Source organism: Falco punctatus (genome assembly GCF_963210335.1).
Source record: "Falco punctatus genome assembly, chromosome: 1".
NCBI lineage: Eukaryota > Metazoa > Chordata > Aves > Falconiformes > Falconidae > Falco > Falco punctatus.
In genome coordinates, this window is record NC_137580.1 from 19,760,709 (window position 1) to 19,778,301 (window position 17,593).

At 47.0% G+C, this 17,593-nt stretch overlaps 1 protein-coding gene across 10 annotated transcripts in view; it reads left to right on the top strand.

The window, feature by feature from the left end:
* NDNF (neuron derived neurotrophic factor) overlaps nucleotides 1-17,593 on the top strand; it is a 43,715-nt gene that overhangs the window by 10,296 nt on the left and 15,826 nt on the right. For 2 of the 10 annotated variants that reach the window (XM_080373597.1, XM_080373598.1), the window contains exons 3-5: nucleotides 609-683; nucleotides 4,224-5,026; nucleotides 8,654-8,720. In XM_080373597.1, coding sequence (XP_080229723.1) covers nucleotides 8,701-8,720 — 20 coding nt within the window. In that variant the 5' untranslated portion in view covers nucleotides 609-683; nucleotides 4,224-5,026; nucleotides 8,654-8,700. The other 8 variants (XM_080373594.1, XM_080373596.1, XM_080373600.1 and 5 more) reach the window with 8 other exon arrangements.

The window sequence follows — 17,593 nt, forward strand, 5'->3', positions numbered from 1 at the left end:
ATCTGTAATGTTATCAATAAAGCAGGAGAAGGCTATAAATTAGCGCATGATAAACGAATTGATGGGCTGGCAACTAATCTAGACAATGCATTGAAACGGTGTTATTGATGCCAGGCTGAAGTTGGCACAGCTGAGTGCTTTGACACTGGTCTTCCCTTGATTTGGCAATGGGATTTTTGCGGACATGGTCACCACCATCCTGATGGTTTCACAGAGAAGCCACGCTATCTTCTTTGGAAAAGTGGGGCATAATAATCAGCACTTGAGGATGCTGCCTTGTCTGCATTGTGCCAGACCTTTAATGAAGTGGCATTGCATTACTGTGGCTAAGCTGTAGCTGGTGTTAATGTTAATGTTAACATCCCATTTCTTTCTTAGCAGGAGTAAAATATCATTTGAAAACGAATGTGCTGCATCTTTTCCTGCTTTCAAAGATTATTGTGGTGATGGGGAAAATAAGTGGCTTCTAAGCTGTACGTTTCCTATTTGGCTTTTGCTTGGTTTTAAAATGCTTTGGTTTTAAAATGCTTTGGTTTTAAAATGCTTTGGTTTTAAAATGCTTTGGTTTTAAAATGCTGTTTCCTTTCCCTTCCTCTTTGCTGAGCCAGCATTCACAAATCTTAGAAAGAAACCCTGCCCCCTTGAAAGACCTGTTCTCTCAGCAACACTGAGGATATTGCCAGGTAGGAGATGTCCTTATTCTTTTGGGGACTTGTCATCAACTGTTGGTTGCACGTGAAGGTGTTGCATGTCTTTGCCCTCTCTGACCGTGTAGCTGGTTAGCACTGTGCAGATCCTCTGTGTACAGTGTGGAGTGCTTTCCCAGGGGGTATGTTTGCCACAGGGACCTCCTTTTCCAAGTTTGGATTCCGTCCCCAGAAACATAAGAAAAAACAGAAGAGCTACGCGTGGACCCCAGGATAAAGTAGATTCCAGTGAGAAACTTGGGGATTGTGTAATTTTTACCTATGTGTTTCTTGTATTCAGTTTAAGAGTTTTTAAAGCAGTGCTCTTAGTAACATTCCTTAGAGCCTTCCGGCACAGCAAGCTCTGGTGTTTACAGACAATAAATGCCTGTTCTGTGTAGAGGGGTGGGAGAAGAAATTGGGGTTGGAAAATATTTCATTGGCTTGTATGAAAAACCTTAAAGCTGGTGCTGAGAAAAAAATAATTATCTTTAAGTAAACAATTAGATTTGGAGTACTAACACCCCAAAAGTATTTCCAGCCAGTTAGTTCAGGGGTGCTCTTTCCACTCGGACTCTGACTTAGTTGAGACTCTGTGTTCCTCCAGCTGGCGTTTTGAAAATGAGAGGAAAGATGAAAGAAATTTATCCTGCCAATTCCTCCGTGGTCCTTATGGTAGTAAGCTCATCTGCACAGATTTCTTAATGTCTTGAGGCAAGCTCTCCCATGGGCTTTCCTGAAGACCACACACAGACTTTCAATTCTCTTGCATTTTTTCTGTTAATTGCCCATCTTCTAACAAGCAGTCCTTGCGCTTATCAAGAGTCACAAATAACTTCTTTTGAATAGCTCTGATGTGCTTAGCTACAAGGAAATTGTAAATAGAAAGCTCTCTGTTGTGCCTTTTGCTCCTCACAACATATGAATACTATGAAAAAACAGACAAACTGGTCGGGCGTGTTGACTGCACACGCACATCTGAGGCTATGTGTGAGCCCTTCACAGAGCCATATGAGTCCTGCAACCCTGCCCAATTTGTGGAGGCTCCTACCAGAGACAACACAGTGAGTGCTTCTGAAGGCAAGTTACGTGCACTCCCACATGCTGTATTCTTTAGTCGGAGACAAATTCCTGCTTTTATATAAGATGTTGGTTTTTAAGCTTTGCATAATTGTGTTCTGCATCATTTTGATCTTGTGTGTTTTAAAATTTTGCTTTCCTGGCCAATGCAATTTATTACAATTAACTTTTAATCTTCTGTATTGGTCTTGATCGTCTATTCACTTGAGATGGGAAACAATTATAGATCTTTGAAATAGATGTCCTACTTAGACTCAGCAAAATATCTTTAACAGCATAATAAGAGAGGTTTGAAAATTATAGTAACAACCTAATGTGCAAACTTGGGAACTCTGTTGTTCCTGAGCTGTGCTGTCTGCCATTGATACAGCTGGGTGCAATAACTGGAAAAGGTACTGAGGAATCAGGGTTCCTGTTGCTGGTTTGCTGTGTGACCAGAAACTAGACACACCTGGCTCAGTTTGTTGTGTAAAGACAGTCACCTAGTACCGTCTGAGATGCCACTGGGTATCCAATACATTGGCAGATATGGTACAGGGCACCTGGGAGGCTCATACCCTTCGTACCAAAAGCTATGGCCAAACAGGAGCCCCAGAGATATCTCAAAGGGTGTTAGGTGCCTCTCTTCAGGAAACTGAAGTAGCTTTTGGTCTCCCTGTGTCTTGTTTTCTCCGTCAGTAAAGACCGTGATGCTGGTTGCGCAGGGATGTTGTAAGGCTTGACATCGAAAAATGCATTTAAGACAACTCCGTAGGTTATTTTCAGAATACAGAAAGTCAGAGACTTTCCTCTGCAAGAGCTGAATGGCCGGCAGGGTGAGCTTTCGGTTAGTTGTGCTGTCTGAGCACACGGCCAAGGTGGACCAAATCAAGACCAGCTCTGCGGCAGAGCGCTGACGCTGGACGGCTGGTCCTGTCAGCTCTCGTTGGAGGGGTTTGTAACTCTGGGTTTGACCCTGAGGACCAAAATCGGTCCCCCGCAGTAAGTTATGGCTGAAATCCCCACGCGTCGTTGGGGCACCTGAATTTGTGGCCCTGGGGGGGGGCTGGATGCATGCTTCGACGTTTTGGGAAAGTCCACCAGATGGAGCTCTTGTTTGAGGGATAAAGCTCTGGCAGGCTCTGCAGAAGCTGAGAAAAGAGGACATAGACTTCGTTTTTCTTGGATTGTTTCACGTAACGGGGTTGAATTGAGCAAGCCTGACTTCCCAAGCGCTTGCTTTTAACAGGAAACGGTTGATGCTAAAGATGCGGAAAAAGGAAATGTACATTTGCAGCTAGAAGCGCTTGAAGCTTTCACTGATGTTTTCATTTTCTTGTTGCTGTCTTCTTTTGCAGAACTGTTTTAGCATTCGCTCCCTCAAACATTTCTGTCCCTTAGTATGCTTCCCATATTTAATTAGAATAATTGCACCCCTTAGCTATTAAACCCATATAAAATCAAAGCACCAGAAAACTTGCTTAATGGTTTAGAGGAAAAAAAACACATACAATTGCAGTGTGAGAAGGAAAAGTATCCAACCTTAAACTTAGTTATCTAAAAGACAGCTAATAAAACTTCGGAGCGTGACCAAGAAAGCAGAATTAAGCGTGCCTTAGTCTGTTTTCTGAAAGACGTAATCTGTGAGTTCAGAAGTCCAGCTACATGCCATTGCCACCAGGACCGTACTCATTTGGTATGCATGTCACCTCTCAGATTTGTGCCTCAAAAGCTTTGAAAAACACATTTTTAGAAGCAGTGTAAACACCCCAGCTCTAAGGACATTCTGCTTGTCTTCAACATGAGTAGTACGAGCACCGATGAGATTTGGCCCCTGCTCCATGCAATGTGAGGTAGTGATAAGCCACGTTCTTCGTGGAAAGCAAAATGAATGGATAGCACTAATTTCACCTTCTAATGAGGCAGACAAGTCATTGCAGCCCACCTCTGTTCTTTGTAACACAACGTAGCCATCTTGACATAGCATCAGGGATGTCCTGGGGGTAACATAAAGCTGAATTTGACTCACTTGCTATCGGATTTATTTTAAGCTCCACCAAAAAACATGTTTATACCGATCAGCCTCGAGCTTCAGACAACACAAAGCAGGCCTACTGACTGCCTCATGCCACGGGATTTCTTGGTTTGTGAGATGGAAAACAGTCAGATGATCTTTCATTCTAAATCATGTAGGATGAGCTTCCCTTCAGTAATGCCTTTAGAAGAACCATTTTATAGGTTGCCTCCCCACTCTTGTTGCCTGGAGCTCTCCTCCGCTCTGTAATTGAATGCCAGCACACAAAACATCACTGGGAATCACTGGGTGCTACTGGATATACGTGGATAAGAAAAAAGCAGCATATGTGAGTTAATGTAGCTGGATGTGTACTTTCAAGTGCGGTGTGGTGGCTAGTTGTAGTTTTACAGTAGCCAGATGTTGCGCCATGCTCAATTTAACCTCTTTTTGTATTGTTACAGCCCATAGTGCAGACTTTGAAAATAGATGAAGTTGAAACCTGGGGCTCCCCGGAGGAGAGAGGTTAAGAGTTCGTTTTCTTGTTGGTCCTTCTCAGTAATTACAGAGAATCAAATCTTAGTTCTGAAACATTTCAGATTCTCTCAGCAATGGTGTCGTCTGGTGAGTGACTGACAATTCCCTTTTCCTCATTCTTTCTCAGTGGTTTCTATTAAATAAATACCGTATTCTGATTTCCTAGGGATCACAGGTGTCTGCTGATTAAATACACTCAGTGGCATGGGTCGGCGCTTACTCACGGCTATTCTGTCAAGAGAGCGTGATGCTTACTGCAGACAGCAACGTTATGGGCAAATATGTACATAAACAACGTAGATGTACAAGAATACTAAGAATTGTGAGCATCTCCCTGTTACACTCAGCTTGGCATCATCTGGGAAAGTCCAAAGGGAAAAATGTCATGAGGGTGATTTGGGTGTTTCTGCTGAGCAGAGTTTGTAATATCTTCTTTTCTTCTTGTAATTAGTTAACCAGAAGGGAAAAAGTCTAAATCTTGAAGTGGGAGCTGAGGATATCGAAGGCTGGTCATCACCTTGAGGGAGAAAGGAGAAGAAGAGGAAAAGGAGGTTGATGCCATGGATTTTTCAGTGGCTTGGAGGGAATTAGGACACTGCAAGCTCCCCTGGTCTGTCCTGGGTGAAAGCAAATCCTTCTCAGTCAGTTGCCATCAGATAAACCCAAAATCAGCTCTTCAAATTGGTTCTAGTTCTCTGCCACGGACATTACAATCTTTTGTATTCCACAGGTAAGCACTTAGAGTTCTCAAATTGGCCCTAAACATTGCAATTAGTACTTTGGCACTGAGGTTTTACGAGGAGCAGAATGTCCTCTTTGTCCAGATGTGTGCAGAAGCTGTATGTTATAGCTGAACTTCAGGGCACGTGAAGCATTAAATGCCAAAAAAAAAAAAAAAAAAAAAAAAAGTTAGCGTTTAGTTTTAGGTACCGTTTTTGAACGGCTGATTCTTATTGCCAAGGGAAGAATTTGTCGCTCCGTTCTCTGAGCATGTAATACTGTGGTCAAAAATAGTGACTTGAATAAATACTTTGCAGCGACATGTCAAAAAATTCTTCTTTGAAGACAGCAATATAATGAGAACCTAGATCTGGGCTGTGTCTATAGGAACACCTAGTCACATAAGAATGAAAGGGTGTGTGTTCTAGATTGAACTTCATAATACGTCTAATTATCATACCATTCTCCTTTATTAAGTTCATTTGCTTTAATTAGAGGAACAGATATTTTGCATCAGAGTTTAAGGGGTCTATGGCACACTTGAGATTCAATCAATGGTTTGTTAACAGTTTTATCTAGAAAGTAGATTAGGTTATTTAAATTATGCAAAGTAGTATCCTTTTTCATTTCTCAGTAGAATAAAGTTATGATTAAGAAATAACGCTTGGAGCATGAGAGCTTTGCTTGTCATTATTTTTCACACCCAGATTTGAGATTTTACAGTGAATTTGTTCATCTCTAATCTGGTTTTATAATATTATATCAAATTTGGCGAAATAAAACAAGTGCTACAGTAGTGTATATATTTTAGATTTGTGTTTTTATTTTTGGGCTGTTGGAGCAAAAAGTCTTGTTAATTAGTTCATAAAACAGTAGGATTAAAAAGAATACACTGGAGGTGTAAAACAGTCAACACCAAGAGAGTTTAAAGATTAGCTTAATAAATAAAACGTAATTGGATAAAATAGGCAAGTAATGAGTTAAAGGCAGCCCAAATGTGTAATTTCTTGGGGTCAGTGGCAATGCCTCAGTTTACACCACAGCTGGGTAAAGCCTAGAGGGCACGTAACAGGGTGTAGTGAAATGGTATTAACCATTAATGGTAACACTGCTGTTGTGGTGTCTTGTTTTATCCTTCTCCCACCAGCACTTTTAAGTAATGCAGGAGGAATATTGGGTTAAATCACAAGCTGCACACCAACTGCGGCACCTGCTTTTGATTTTTCTCAAGATAGGGTAAAGAAAATGTCCCTTATTGGAACAAGAAGCTGTAACTGAGGCTAGAAGGGAGCCAGCAGAATGCTTGCAGGATGCTCAAACCATCCTGCTGCGGGTTGCAGTAGCTCCGGGTTTTCAGTGGAAGTGCGTTGGGCGCAGTGCCCCTTGCCTGCCTGCCTGGGCTATGCTTGGTGAAGCTGCAGTGCACGCGGGGAAGAGGTTCTTGTAGGCTTGTGCTTTGCCTAGCCCTGAAAGGCTGTCACCTCTCATGCAGGTCACTGCTTCAAGCAGCACCCGCTTGCAGCCTAACAGGCAGAAGAAAAACGTACTCAGATGAAACCTGTGGCTCAGCCTCAGGCAAGCAAAACCCAATAAGCAACATCAGCGTTTCTACTGAAAGCAGGGGCATCATCTCTGTGCTTGCAGGAAATAATGTTGGGTTTATCGCTTACCTGCATGCTGTCGCTGCTTGGACTCCACCTGGGCATGCATGTGTTCCTCAGCAGCAGCTACTGAGCCAGATGCTTCCTGGATGCCTCTCGAGGCCCCTGCTGCCCAGCCAGTTCCTCTTCTGAGAGAGTGAGCACTGTGTGATGCTGCATAACTAAAACCTATCATGGCCTACGAGGCATAATTGATTGTTAAGTCCAGTTTAGCATCTCCGTTTCTGAGATTAATAAATAACGATACCATTTACCTAGCAGCAAATATTAATTGATGGTTTACTGATAACAAATCCTCAGATCTGCATCACATACAAGAACCAGATAATTGGGTGAAAAAAATTATATATACATGCAATTAAACACACACATGCAAGCACACAGAGTGTCATCTGTCCTCCGCACCAAATGCACAGCAGCATTGGGTGCTCGAATTTGCAATGAATTATTTATATGATGAATTATCCCTCTTTCTCTCCTCCTAGAATATCCAATTGCCCATTTCCATTTTTGTTTCAGAAGGATTTATTATTCAGATTTATTCACTGTTTAGCTTATTAAACATTTCCTCCTCTTTTTCTCCATAATGTATAACACACATCTTGTTTTCTGGTAGCACCTATCCCTCTGCTCTAAATAGGGTCTGCCAGTGTGGTGAAACCGTGAACAGTGCAATTGTTACCCAGACAGTTTACACTCATATTTGTGAATCAATTACATATGTTCCAAATTTTGGATATGTATTTGCTCACTTATGTCAAAAGGGTTTCAGCCCCCAAGTAAAATCATCCACAGCTACAGACAAAGATTGGGACTGCATGGGAATGAATAGTTTGGTTCTCACCAGTATTTAGCGTGTAGCTTTTGAAATTGCACCCATTTTTGCTGGTAAAACTCCATTCCCTGGAAGCCTTTGAGAGGGTGGAAGGAGAAGATGAGTGCCTAGAACCAAGTCATTTAGAGGTTTGCTGGTCTTCTCCCCTTTGGTTTCTCGGTTTTGCCGCATTGGCATAAGGAACAGCGTTTTAAAGTCAGACTTGTTGCCCTGGGTGTTGCACGCTGCCACACCTGGGACCTGTTCCTGCAAAGATTGTACGAACACAAGTCATCTCTGGGTGCAGGGGGTAGCATTGCAATGCCAGTTTCCTAGGTGCTGGGGTAGTACCTGGGACAGTTAAATGCATTTAAAAGGGATCACGTACCCACAAGAATTTTCTGTATTTTGGGCTTTCATTGTTTGGTTGCCATTTAACTGGCTGCCCTAGTACCTTCCAGGCATTCACGTAATTTTCAGCACTTGAAATCCACCTTCCATACCTGTGTTTAATATTTTTGTACCTTATAAATTTTGAGAACAGTGAATCTTGTTCTGAAAGTGTTTTAACTGTTCCTCTGGCTGGGAGTCAATCTGTGCTACGCTTTAAATCACGATAGAGATTTACAGTTGTGATAGAGGTGGAGCTGCAAGCATCCGAAAGAAGAGTTATCTGTGTGCGGAGGAGTCGGTGTTCACATACCTCAGTAAATAATATCCCCGGGATGTCATCTTGCTTCCCCTGAAATCACAAACAGTAATACCCTCTAAGAACAATAGCACTAAAACTGTCCTCGGGTTAAAAATAATCGGTTTGCCTGTGTGTGAAGCGCACAGTCTCAAGAGCTCTTTGGCTGGGTAGCAATATTTTACCTCTAATGACCTCAAACGGGAGCCAGCCATTTTTGCAGGCTCTACAGAATACCGTTGTGCCACGAGTCATACCCGAAGGTAGCTGCCTGCCTTCACCTGAGCCCATCCCTCCCTGCTGGCTCTGCACACTCCAAAGGCTCGGGGAAAAACTAGTCAGAATGCACTGGGTTTTCTTTGCTAATTTTGGCTTTCTTAATTAGGCAGATTCTCCCTGTTTCGGATGACTGTGTCTTCTGCAGCAGAAGAGGAGCACGTGTAGTTTGCTGAGATTTTTTTATTTTTTATTGAGGTGTTGCAGTTGGAGGCGAACGATCTTCTAGAAAGGAAGAAGTCGGGATGCTGTGTGCGCATACCAGGTATTTTTAGGTTCTCCTTAAACATGCATAAATTAATTCTAAACTTCTGTGTCTTTCCTCCCTTCCCCAAACTCCTGCCCTTGAGCCTATTTGAAAACGATAAATAGAGTTGTGAATATGTAAAAACAACGATGTGAAAACAGAAGGATAACCGGGTGGGGATTCCCATGGGACTTCTTTTCTTAATGGTGCGGGGTTTTCAGTGAACTTAAATTTTTGAGCAGACCCTTGGGTGAAGTGCTCGCTGGCTTGCAGCGAGCGACCCAGCTGCTCCGTGAGTTAAGGGAGCGGGAGGTAAGTGGCAGTAACTAATGGCAATTAGCAGAGGTCTGGACAGCTACGTCTCCCTTAAGACATGAGCTCTTTTGGGGGCTGTGTCTTCACCCTACAGAATATGACAATTTGCATCCCTCCGCTGAGGCTTCGTTGTCAGATCGGTGCGGCAGGCTTGTCAAGGAAGGAGGTTTTATTTTATTTTTGCCCTCCCAGTCTGTTGTAGCAGTGGGGAAGGAATGATTACCTTCAGGGAAATTGCCCATCAGCTGCCGTTGGTAGTAACTTGTTTAATGCTTAAGTAGCACTTGACGGTTTTATGACTGATGTGCCAAAAGAGAAAGAAAAGGGGAGAGGGTATGGTTTTTGAATGGCAAAGGGTCCTTTCTGCCTTTTCGTTGCAGCTTGCAGGTAATAGGAAAACGCCGACGAAAGCTGCCTCTGATCAAAACCGAGCGAGGGAGGTTGGCAAGGGGTCGCGTACGCGGCTGCGAGACGCATTTGCTAACTTACAGGAGGGCTTAATAAATCCCATTTCTCCCGCATCCTTGACCGCTCTCCCGCCGCCGCAGGGATGTTAGGCAGCATTCCCGCCGCCCCATCCCCTCCAAGCAGCGGCTGCGGGCAAAGGAGGAGCGGGCGCGCTGCCCCCAACTCCGCCCGCTGCCCCCCCAGCCGCCCCGTCCCGGCCGCGGCCAGGGTAACGCTCCCAAGATGGATGGTGAGCGGCTGCTCGCAGCGCGCCGCGGCGGCGGCGGCGGGCGCGGCACAAAGCCGGGCGGCCGGGCCGGGGCCGGGCCGGGGCTGGAGGCAGCGCGGGGCGGGGACCCCCGGGGCCGGGGGCAGCGCGGGGCTCCCCGCGGACCCGCCCCTGCGCGGAGCGGCGCGGTGGCGGGGCGGGGCGGCCGCACCCGCGGGGCACCCCCTGCCCGCCCGCCCCGGCGGCAGCAGCGAGACGCGCCGCCGCTCCGCGCCGCTCCGCGCCCCTCCGGCAAACTTTTGCCGGCGCTCAGCGCCGCGCCGCTCCTGCCGGGAGGCGAGGCCGGGGCCGTCCGTGCCCTCGCCCCGGGCGGCGCAGGGGGCCTGGGGGGGGGGGCTCCCGGCTGCTTCTCCCCGCGTTTTATTGTTTTTCCCTTTTTTTTTTTTTTTTTTTTTTTTGTCCGCGGGGAGGGGTGGGGAAGGGAAGGGGCTATAAAGCGCGAAGGGACGTGCGTGACACAGTCCCTGCTGCAGCCTGTCCCCGCCGGAGCCGGGTGTTAGGTAAACACCCACCCCCCTAAACAAAAAAAAAAGCTTCCCTCCCCCCCCCCCCCCGCCTCCGCGGGAGGGACGGGACGGGACAGGACGAGACGGGACTGGACGCCGCAAGGTAAGCCACCGGGCCGGGGAGCGGGGCCGCCGCGCAGCCCCCCGCTGCTGCTTGCCGTCGGGCTGGCTGGACCCCCACCCCGGCTGCGGGACCCCCGGGTGCAGCGAGCGGCCAGCCCGGCGCGGTCCCTCCAGCCGCGGCTGCAGCGCCGAGTCGCCGGCCGGCACCGCGCTCCGCCGCTGCCGCGGGATGCAGCCGGCCGGACCTCGCCCCCTCCCGGTCCCCTCTCGCCCCTGGCAGCTTTGGGGCTTCTCCTCCCCGCTGGTCCCTGCTCTCAGCCCGCGGCGGCCGGTGCCCCGCAGCTTGGGCTGCCGCCGGGAGCCCTGGCTCGTTCTCCGGCGGCTGGGTGCCAGGCAGGCAACGGCTCCGGCCCCGCCAGCATCCTACCTTGTTTGCGGTCGGAAAAGAGAAAAACAAACCCACCAAAGCGGCTACCAAAGAGAAGTAGACAGAAAACTCAGCGCTGGGCTGTAAGTGCTGAGATTTGCTAGGCGCAGCTCGGGTCATGTTTTTATTTCGACAGCGCAGAGACAATGGCTCCAACGCATTGTTTAATCACTTGCAGATAGAACTTTCATGGATTTAAACCTTCACAGTTAAAGGCTAGTGCAGGTTTTTGAAAAGTGGTGACTCTCTGAACATTTTTGTTCTGGCTGTATTTAAAGCTTGGGTGGTAACACGCCCCGATTCCCGGGACCGGTGAGCTCGGTGCCAGGGATGAGCGTGATCCTGTCTGTGCCGCGCTGCCCAGGGCTGCTCTGGAAATCATCCCGGTGGACGTTTCTGTGGGCAAGGCAGCCTCTGCAAGGGTGGTTTCAGAGAGCGGCTGGCAAAGCTTGTAGCGTCCCTTGGACTTGCCCTCCCCACCAACGGATCTGGTTAGCATCTAGTTACAATCTTTAATTAAAACACTTAAACAGTATTACTGTTCTGGTGGCTTGCCTGAGCTGCAGGAGGTGAGCTCAGAGAGGAGGCGAGGTCCCCAGCGTAAATCCACCGCTCTCCCTGGCCTGGCTGGCTGTTTGCGAGCAGATGCCTGTGACACAAGTGTGGCACCAGTGCTCTGCTGGAGCATCCTACAGTCAGGCTGCGTTGGCAGCCTCGTCTAGCACTGTCTTACAGCTGGTTCCCAGCCTAGGTGCTCCGGTTTTATACTTGGTCAAGCTGGTAGAGTTGTGTCTGTGTAGAACTGGAAGAGGCGAGAGCGATTTGAGGGTGAATTCCTCCCTGGGCGGTTGGCAGTGAGTGATTTATACACCAGTGACCCCGGCAAGGCACTGCTGGCTTGGCCGTAACCTGGTTTCCGTAAAAATAGTGCTTGGGTGTTAGACGTCGTCAGCACCTTTGGCCGTGCTGTAAGGGAGCAGGGGGAAAAACTTTGTGATTCTGTTCAGTCTACTTTGAAAATCGCTGATTCTTAGCTATTTTAGGAATGGCATTTCAGATTGCTTCTTGTCAGGAATGCCTCATCCTCCCAGCCTCGCTCTCCAACCTCATAGCAAAATGCATACCTGCGAGAGGAGAGCTGCCGAGGTCAGCTTTCTGGTACCACTAAAAATCTCTGGGAATACTTAGAGTAACGTTTAGAATGTAAAACTTGTTAATATTTGAAGGAGGAGAGGACATTTTAAAACACCGAGAGATTTTATGTTCTAGTTTGACCATTAGAAATGTCACGAAGCAGGAACGTGCAGCAGTGCACCACGTGTGGGTACTGTAGGCATGTATTTGGGGTCCTGTGGCTGTGTTTTGTCCTGTTGCAAGGAGAGTGATTACCTGTTCCTTGTGGACTGACTTTCTGTGTCAGCAGATAATGAGCCCCCCCTAATTTGAAAGAGCTTTATCGTATGTCTGAAAAATTCCTTTAGCCTTGTTACGTTTCTGCGATGAGAACTGTGGGTGCATCACGCTGGCCTTGTTTCTGCGTGGCCCCAGACAGAAAACCCATTGATTTTTCTGCTGTGGAGGGTGGGTGCTACAGGGTGTCATCACAGCCCTGCCAGTGAGGTGACACAGTGCACAGACATGCTGTGCTCTGCAGTGCCTGTGAGAGATGCTGGCTGTTCCCTGGCATGAACCACACCTGGCACGCATGTGATGTGCTGCTGGCGTCATCAGCCAGTGTGTTACCTCATACCCCAGCCCCCCGGGGAAGTTTGGGGTTTGGAGATCAGATGCGCAGTTTGAGAGGGAATTTGAACACCGCGTGGGGTGCTGGTCCCGCAGAGATTATACGGGCCCTTTTTAATTTTAAGAAGGTTGTCACAGAGGTGAGGCAGAGCTGCACAGGATCGCCCTGCGTGCCTGTTTTGTTGTGGATGACTATTTCGGAAACACCAAGGAAAAGCATTTAGGTTTCCCCAATGTTTATAAATACAATATGGTGCAAACTGTCAAGCAAGCTGTTCAAAATCACGTAACGCCTGTGCTGCCTTCCCTGTTCGGCTCGAATGCCTTCACCACATACTCGGCGTTCATCTGACGTTTAAAGCTCCCGGCACGCAGCTCTGGTCCATCTGCCGCGGTTGTTCCAGCGTGCCTCCCCTCCTCCCGCAAGCTGGGCTGGGGATGCGGCACTGCGGGCAGGGTCGGTGCCGCCGCTCCGCTTGCCCCACGACCTGCTCCTTGGAGCCCTGGCCCTCCTTTGGTACCACGCTGCTCTCAGCTGGCTCCACGAGAGCCCAGCCCGGGCTGCCCCAAAGCATCCTGGCTTGCAACCGAAACTGCATGTAGGGGCAGAAATGGCATCTTCAAATGCGCTTTGTCCTCCTTAGAAGTCCCTGAAAATGAAGGGATAGACCCCGCTCTGGGGAGATGCCCTGAGAGCTGAAGCTGGCGGTGGGTGGGTTAACGGGGCCGGGGGAGCAGGGGCTCACCTTGGCTGTGCAAGGTGGTTTCAAGCCTCCAGCCACGTAGTTGTCTTATGCTCCCCGTCCTGCAGCTTTGGTAGGGCTGGATGAAGCCTGCTCGTTAGGCATTCTTCTCTGAAGTGTACTAGGGTCTTTGGCTTTAATATATATAAAAAGATGAGATGTTTATTAAACTCAGACTCTGCTTTTTCTTCTGTGCTTTATGGTCTGAAAGGCCGGTAATGAACAGTTTATTATATAGAAATCCCGATTTATTTCTTCAAATGGTTACATTTCAAGTTGGTACCAAACAGTTTTGTAGGAGACCACCTTTTATGCTTCCCATGGCAGTTTAAAAGATTGCTAGAAAAATAATCCAGAATCTAAGTAGGTTTGGATAAAGGCAAACCAGGACTGTACATCAGGGTATGTGGCGCTTTTATGCAGCAAAGCGGCGGATTTTACCACAGAACATCTGGGTACTGGCTTCGGTTACAGCACAGATTTTAGTGGGATAACAAGTCTTGTTTGGCTTCGCGTTCATTTTGAAGTCACTAAACTTTATACGAATAATAAAACTGTAAGCCCATTACTTCACTGTTTTCAAGGGGCTATTTCAATCCTCCTTCAGGGTCTTGCATCTTTCTGGAGCTGGTTTTGTTTTATTTTACTAAGTGGATATTTATCTTTTCAGTCCCTGGTTTGCTTTCGCAGGAGGCAGATTTACTAATTTGTGCGGATGGACACACCAGAGATGGCAGGTTTCCATTCGACCTTGCCGAATGTGCACGTTTTCTGCATTAAGGCCAGTCTAATGAAAACTGCACGTTTCTCGTTCAGTGCATTCAAAGGGGCTGATGTTATTAACGTGGAAGACTATATAGCTGCTCTGGGCTACCAGTTCAACCGCTCGTGAGAGTTGAAATAACGGGGGAGGTTTTGCTCTCTTCCTCTCTTTTGATTATGAACTGCAGAGGAGAAGGGTAGTCCTGATTGAAGGGGAGAAGGGCGTGCTCCTTCCATAAGAAAACAAGTTTGCAAGCCCTTACAAAAGGGTGCGCATACTGGTGGGAATGCCCAGCATCGAGGGTGATAACCTTGACTGATTGTATATCAAGAGATACGTGTTTGGAATACGAGGCTTCTGTGAGACTAACGTTTGCGGAGAACCCGGTGTGTGTGATACTGAATGCTGTTGATCTCTCTGTGTTGGCATCACTGACTGTACAGGCGGGAGCGAAAGGAGAGTAAATCAGAATTATGTTAAAGGACAGATGGTGTCTTGGGTAAGACCAGTGAGAAGGGACTTGAGTAACTGCTTGAGCTTTGCTAACTAACAGGCGGTGCAGTGAGTGAGCATCGCCTTGGAGAAAAGGCAGAGTGCAGGAGCTGTGTTCCCCACTCTTTGTTTTACATCGTGACTGAGGATACACCACTTCGGTGACAAAAATCTTCATTATATCAAACAGGGATAGTTTCTGCTCAAGAAGGCTCAAATAAGCTAATACTTATGGATGGATGGAAGGAGCTTTGAAGGCTGAGGAGATGTTATGTTTGAAAACTTTAACAAGATGTCATTAAGAGAGGAAGTGTTTTCCCTTAAATCAGGAAATGGGTCAGGGTAATAAATCATAACTCCAGGAGAATGTACTTAAAGCTGGAAATAAATTAAGAGGGAGTGAGAGAGTAAATATTAAAAAGAAGTCTGTTCTTTCAGAATTAATTTTCTCCTTTGCAGTATGCGAGGACACCCACTGAATGGGAGAAAGATAAATGTTAACACAGAGCTGTAACAGGAACCAGCCGAAAAATCTCGTGACTGCGTAGATGGCTTTGATTGCACCCTGGGGAGCCCATCAGTTGTGCGGGACACGTCAGAAGCAGGCGAAGTGTCATCATTGTTGGTCCGAGATAGCTGATACTGTAACTTCACCAAAAACGTGCCAGTCTTCTGGGGGACATTTTACAGGGTGGGTTTTAAATGCTGTTCGAGAAATCGGCCTTATGAGTGGTCTGAGAACCCAGCCCCCAGTCCACAACTGCTTCACTAAAGGAAAATAGACCTGACTACCAGAGGGATGCAGGTGAATCCTGCGCCGAGTGTCTTCCACTGGGCTGTGTCATTCCACCGGGGCGGGGGCGAGTGCACAGGTAACTGCAGCGTTGTCAGCATTTCTCAGATTGCCCAAGATCACCCAGGGTTGTTCAGCTTTTGGCCTGAATCGGGACCGCTCTGGTTTTAGGGTAATTAAATTCAGTAGTTGGAGAGATGTTTGTTGCTCGCGTGACAGCTGAGATAAGAAGCAGTGGGTACTTATTGCGAGCACCTGGAAATCTGAAAAACAAAAGGCAGTAATTTATCGCTCCTACTTCATTCTCCCCTCCACGGGTCCGGATATGAGTGCCCCTCCAGCGTGACCCTCGCACGCTCACAACGTGACACACCACCGAGTCCAACACTTCCCCTGTGATTTACAGGGGAAAGGCATTGTTTGCCTAATTGAGCGTATTTCTTTTTCTTTTTTTTTTAAAAATTTAAGGAAAAGGAACCTTAAAGGGTTTGAAACTTTATTAGAGTGTGAGAAAAATGATGCTTTTTATCTTTCTCAATTTTAACTTGCTCAGTACCAAAATAGAGCAGCACTAGACCAGCTGCTGCTCCTGCTGCAGAGGCTGGTGGGGAGATGGGTGGGAGGCGCGACGGCATCACAGGTTCTTCACACGCATCAGCAGGGATTGTTAAACAGGGTGGATGGTTTTTACAAAGCAACCAGAATATTGTGAAGACGTGAGCGCACTCTCTTTCCCTCTCTTGCTACTTTGTTTAGGTGTGGCAGATTTACTGCTGATTTGTTTATAGTCAAACAGTCTAAACGTGTCTCAGCATTTTGAAATCCAGAAACCTGATGCAAATCAAGCAGTTTACAGATCGGGATGATGATGGTGTGGGAAAGCCAAGTGTCTCGGAGCTGCCAGCTGGTCTCTGGATGCGAAGGAAAACATCAGTGAGCAGTGTTAACGATTTCTAGTCCCCTTTCTCTTCCTTTGGCTACTTCCCTTTGGGGTTTTTCTCCTGGGTAAGAATTACTTACTTGAGTATGATTTGTAGGACTAATAGGATCTTATCCTTATTTGGGGAAGACCCTAGGGTCTCTCTCAAACTCATTTTTCAATAATGAATAAAAACCTAATAGTCCTAGGGGGCATTAAAGGTACAATTTTGCAGGGAAGATTTAACGTTAGTCAATTAAAACTTTTATAATCCTGTTATAGTACAATAGTTGAAAAAAAAATCATACTAGGGAAAATAAGTAGGTTTAAAGACCCTTTCTCATCAGTGAACAAGTCTAACTGAATTTAACATTTTCATTAAGCAGGCATTTTAAAGCAAGAGTATAAGACATCTCTTGCAAGTGTGTGATAGCAGGGCAGCAGGCTCAGGGAACGACATGTGCTATGTTAATTTACGGAGCACATCCTAATTCCCACTCATTTAAAATAAAGCAGTTGCAAAGCATTTATAAGATCCAGGCAATTAGGACTTTAACGAGAAAATGCAAAATTCATACACGTCACATAACATGAGATTTACTTCCAGTAGGACAAAACATGCTTTGGTCTCAGCCTTTTGCTCGCTGGCTTCATGGCTGTCCCCACTCGGCACGATGGGCTTCGCGTGGTTTTCTTCACCCAGGGACTCTGCAGACACTGGCTCACAGCCCTCAATGAAATGTGCACGTAGGGAGAGAGGCTGGAGCTGGGGGCATCGTCCCCGCAGGCAGAGCCCCCTGCCCAGCTCCAGCCCAGACCTTTTGGGCCTGCTGAAATGCCTTGAGGGGTCAAAGCACCAAAGAACAGATACTTTTTTTTTTTTTGATTTGTAGCTCTTTGGTTTTTACAATGCAGTATTAATGGTGATGTTGATATGACACTTACGGTCCTTTAGCAGTAACTTTCATCCAAGGATCTCAGAGCCATTCCCAGTCGCTAGCAAAGGGACACCTCTGGAAGGCAGCACTGGGTCTCGCACCACAGCTCTCACCATGTCTTCCCTCTTTGGGAAAGGAAATGTCCTTGGCACGTGTTTCAGCCATCTCTGAATGCAGAAATTGTTCTTTCCCCTTCGTCTTTCCCCTTCGTCTTTCCCCTCCTTCTTTCTCCTTCTGTCAGCCAAGGATGTATGGTTACCATCAGAAGGCTTGAAGGTTCTGGGGTTGTTTGGATGTTCGCTCACCCATGACAGCCTGACCTACCTGCCTGTCCGCTGTTGTTCGCAGTAACTAGATGAAGGACTAGCCTTTTGCCTGCCAGCCTGGACAAATAAACACTGGCCCAGCAGTAGAGTGGAGCTGAAACCGACCCCTTCAATAATCTGATTTCGG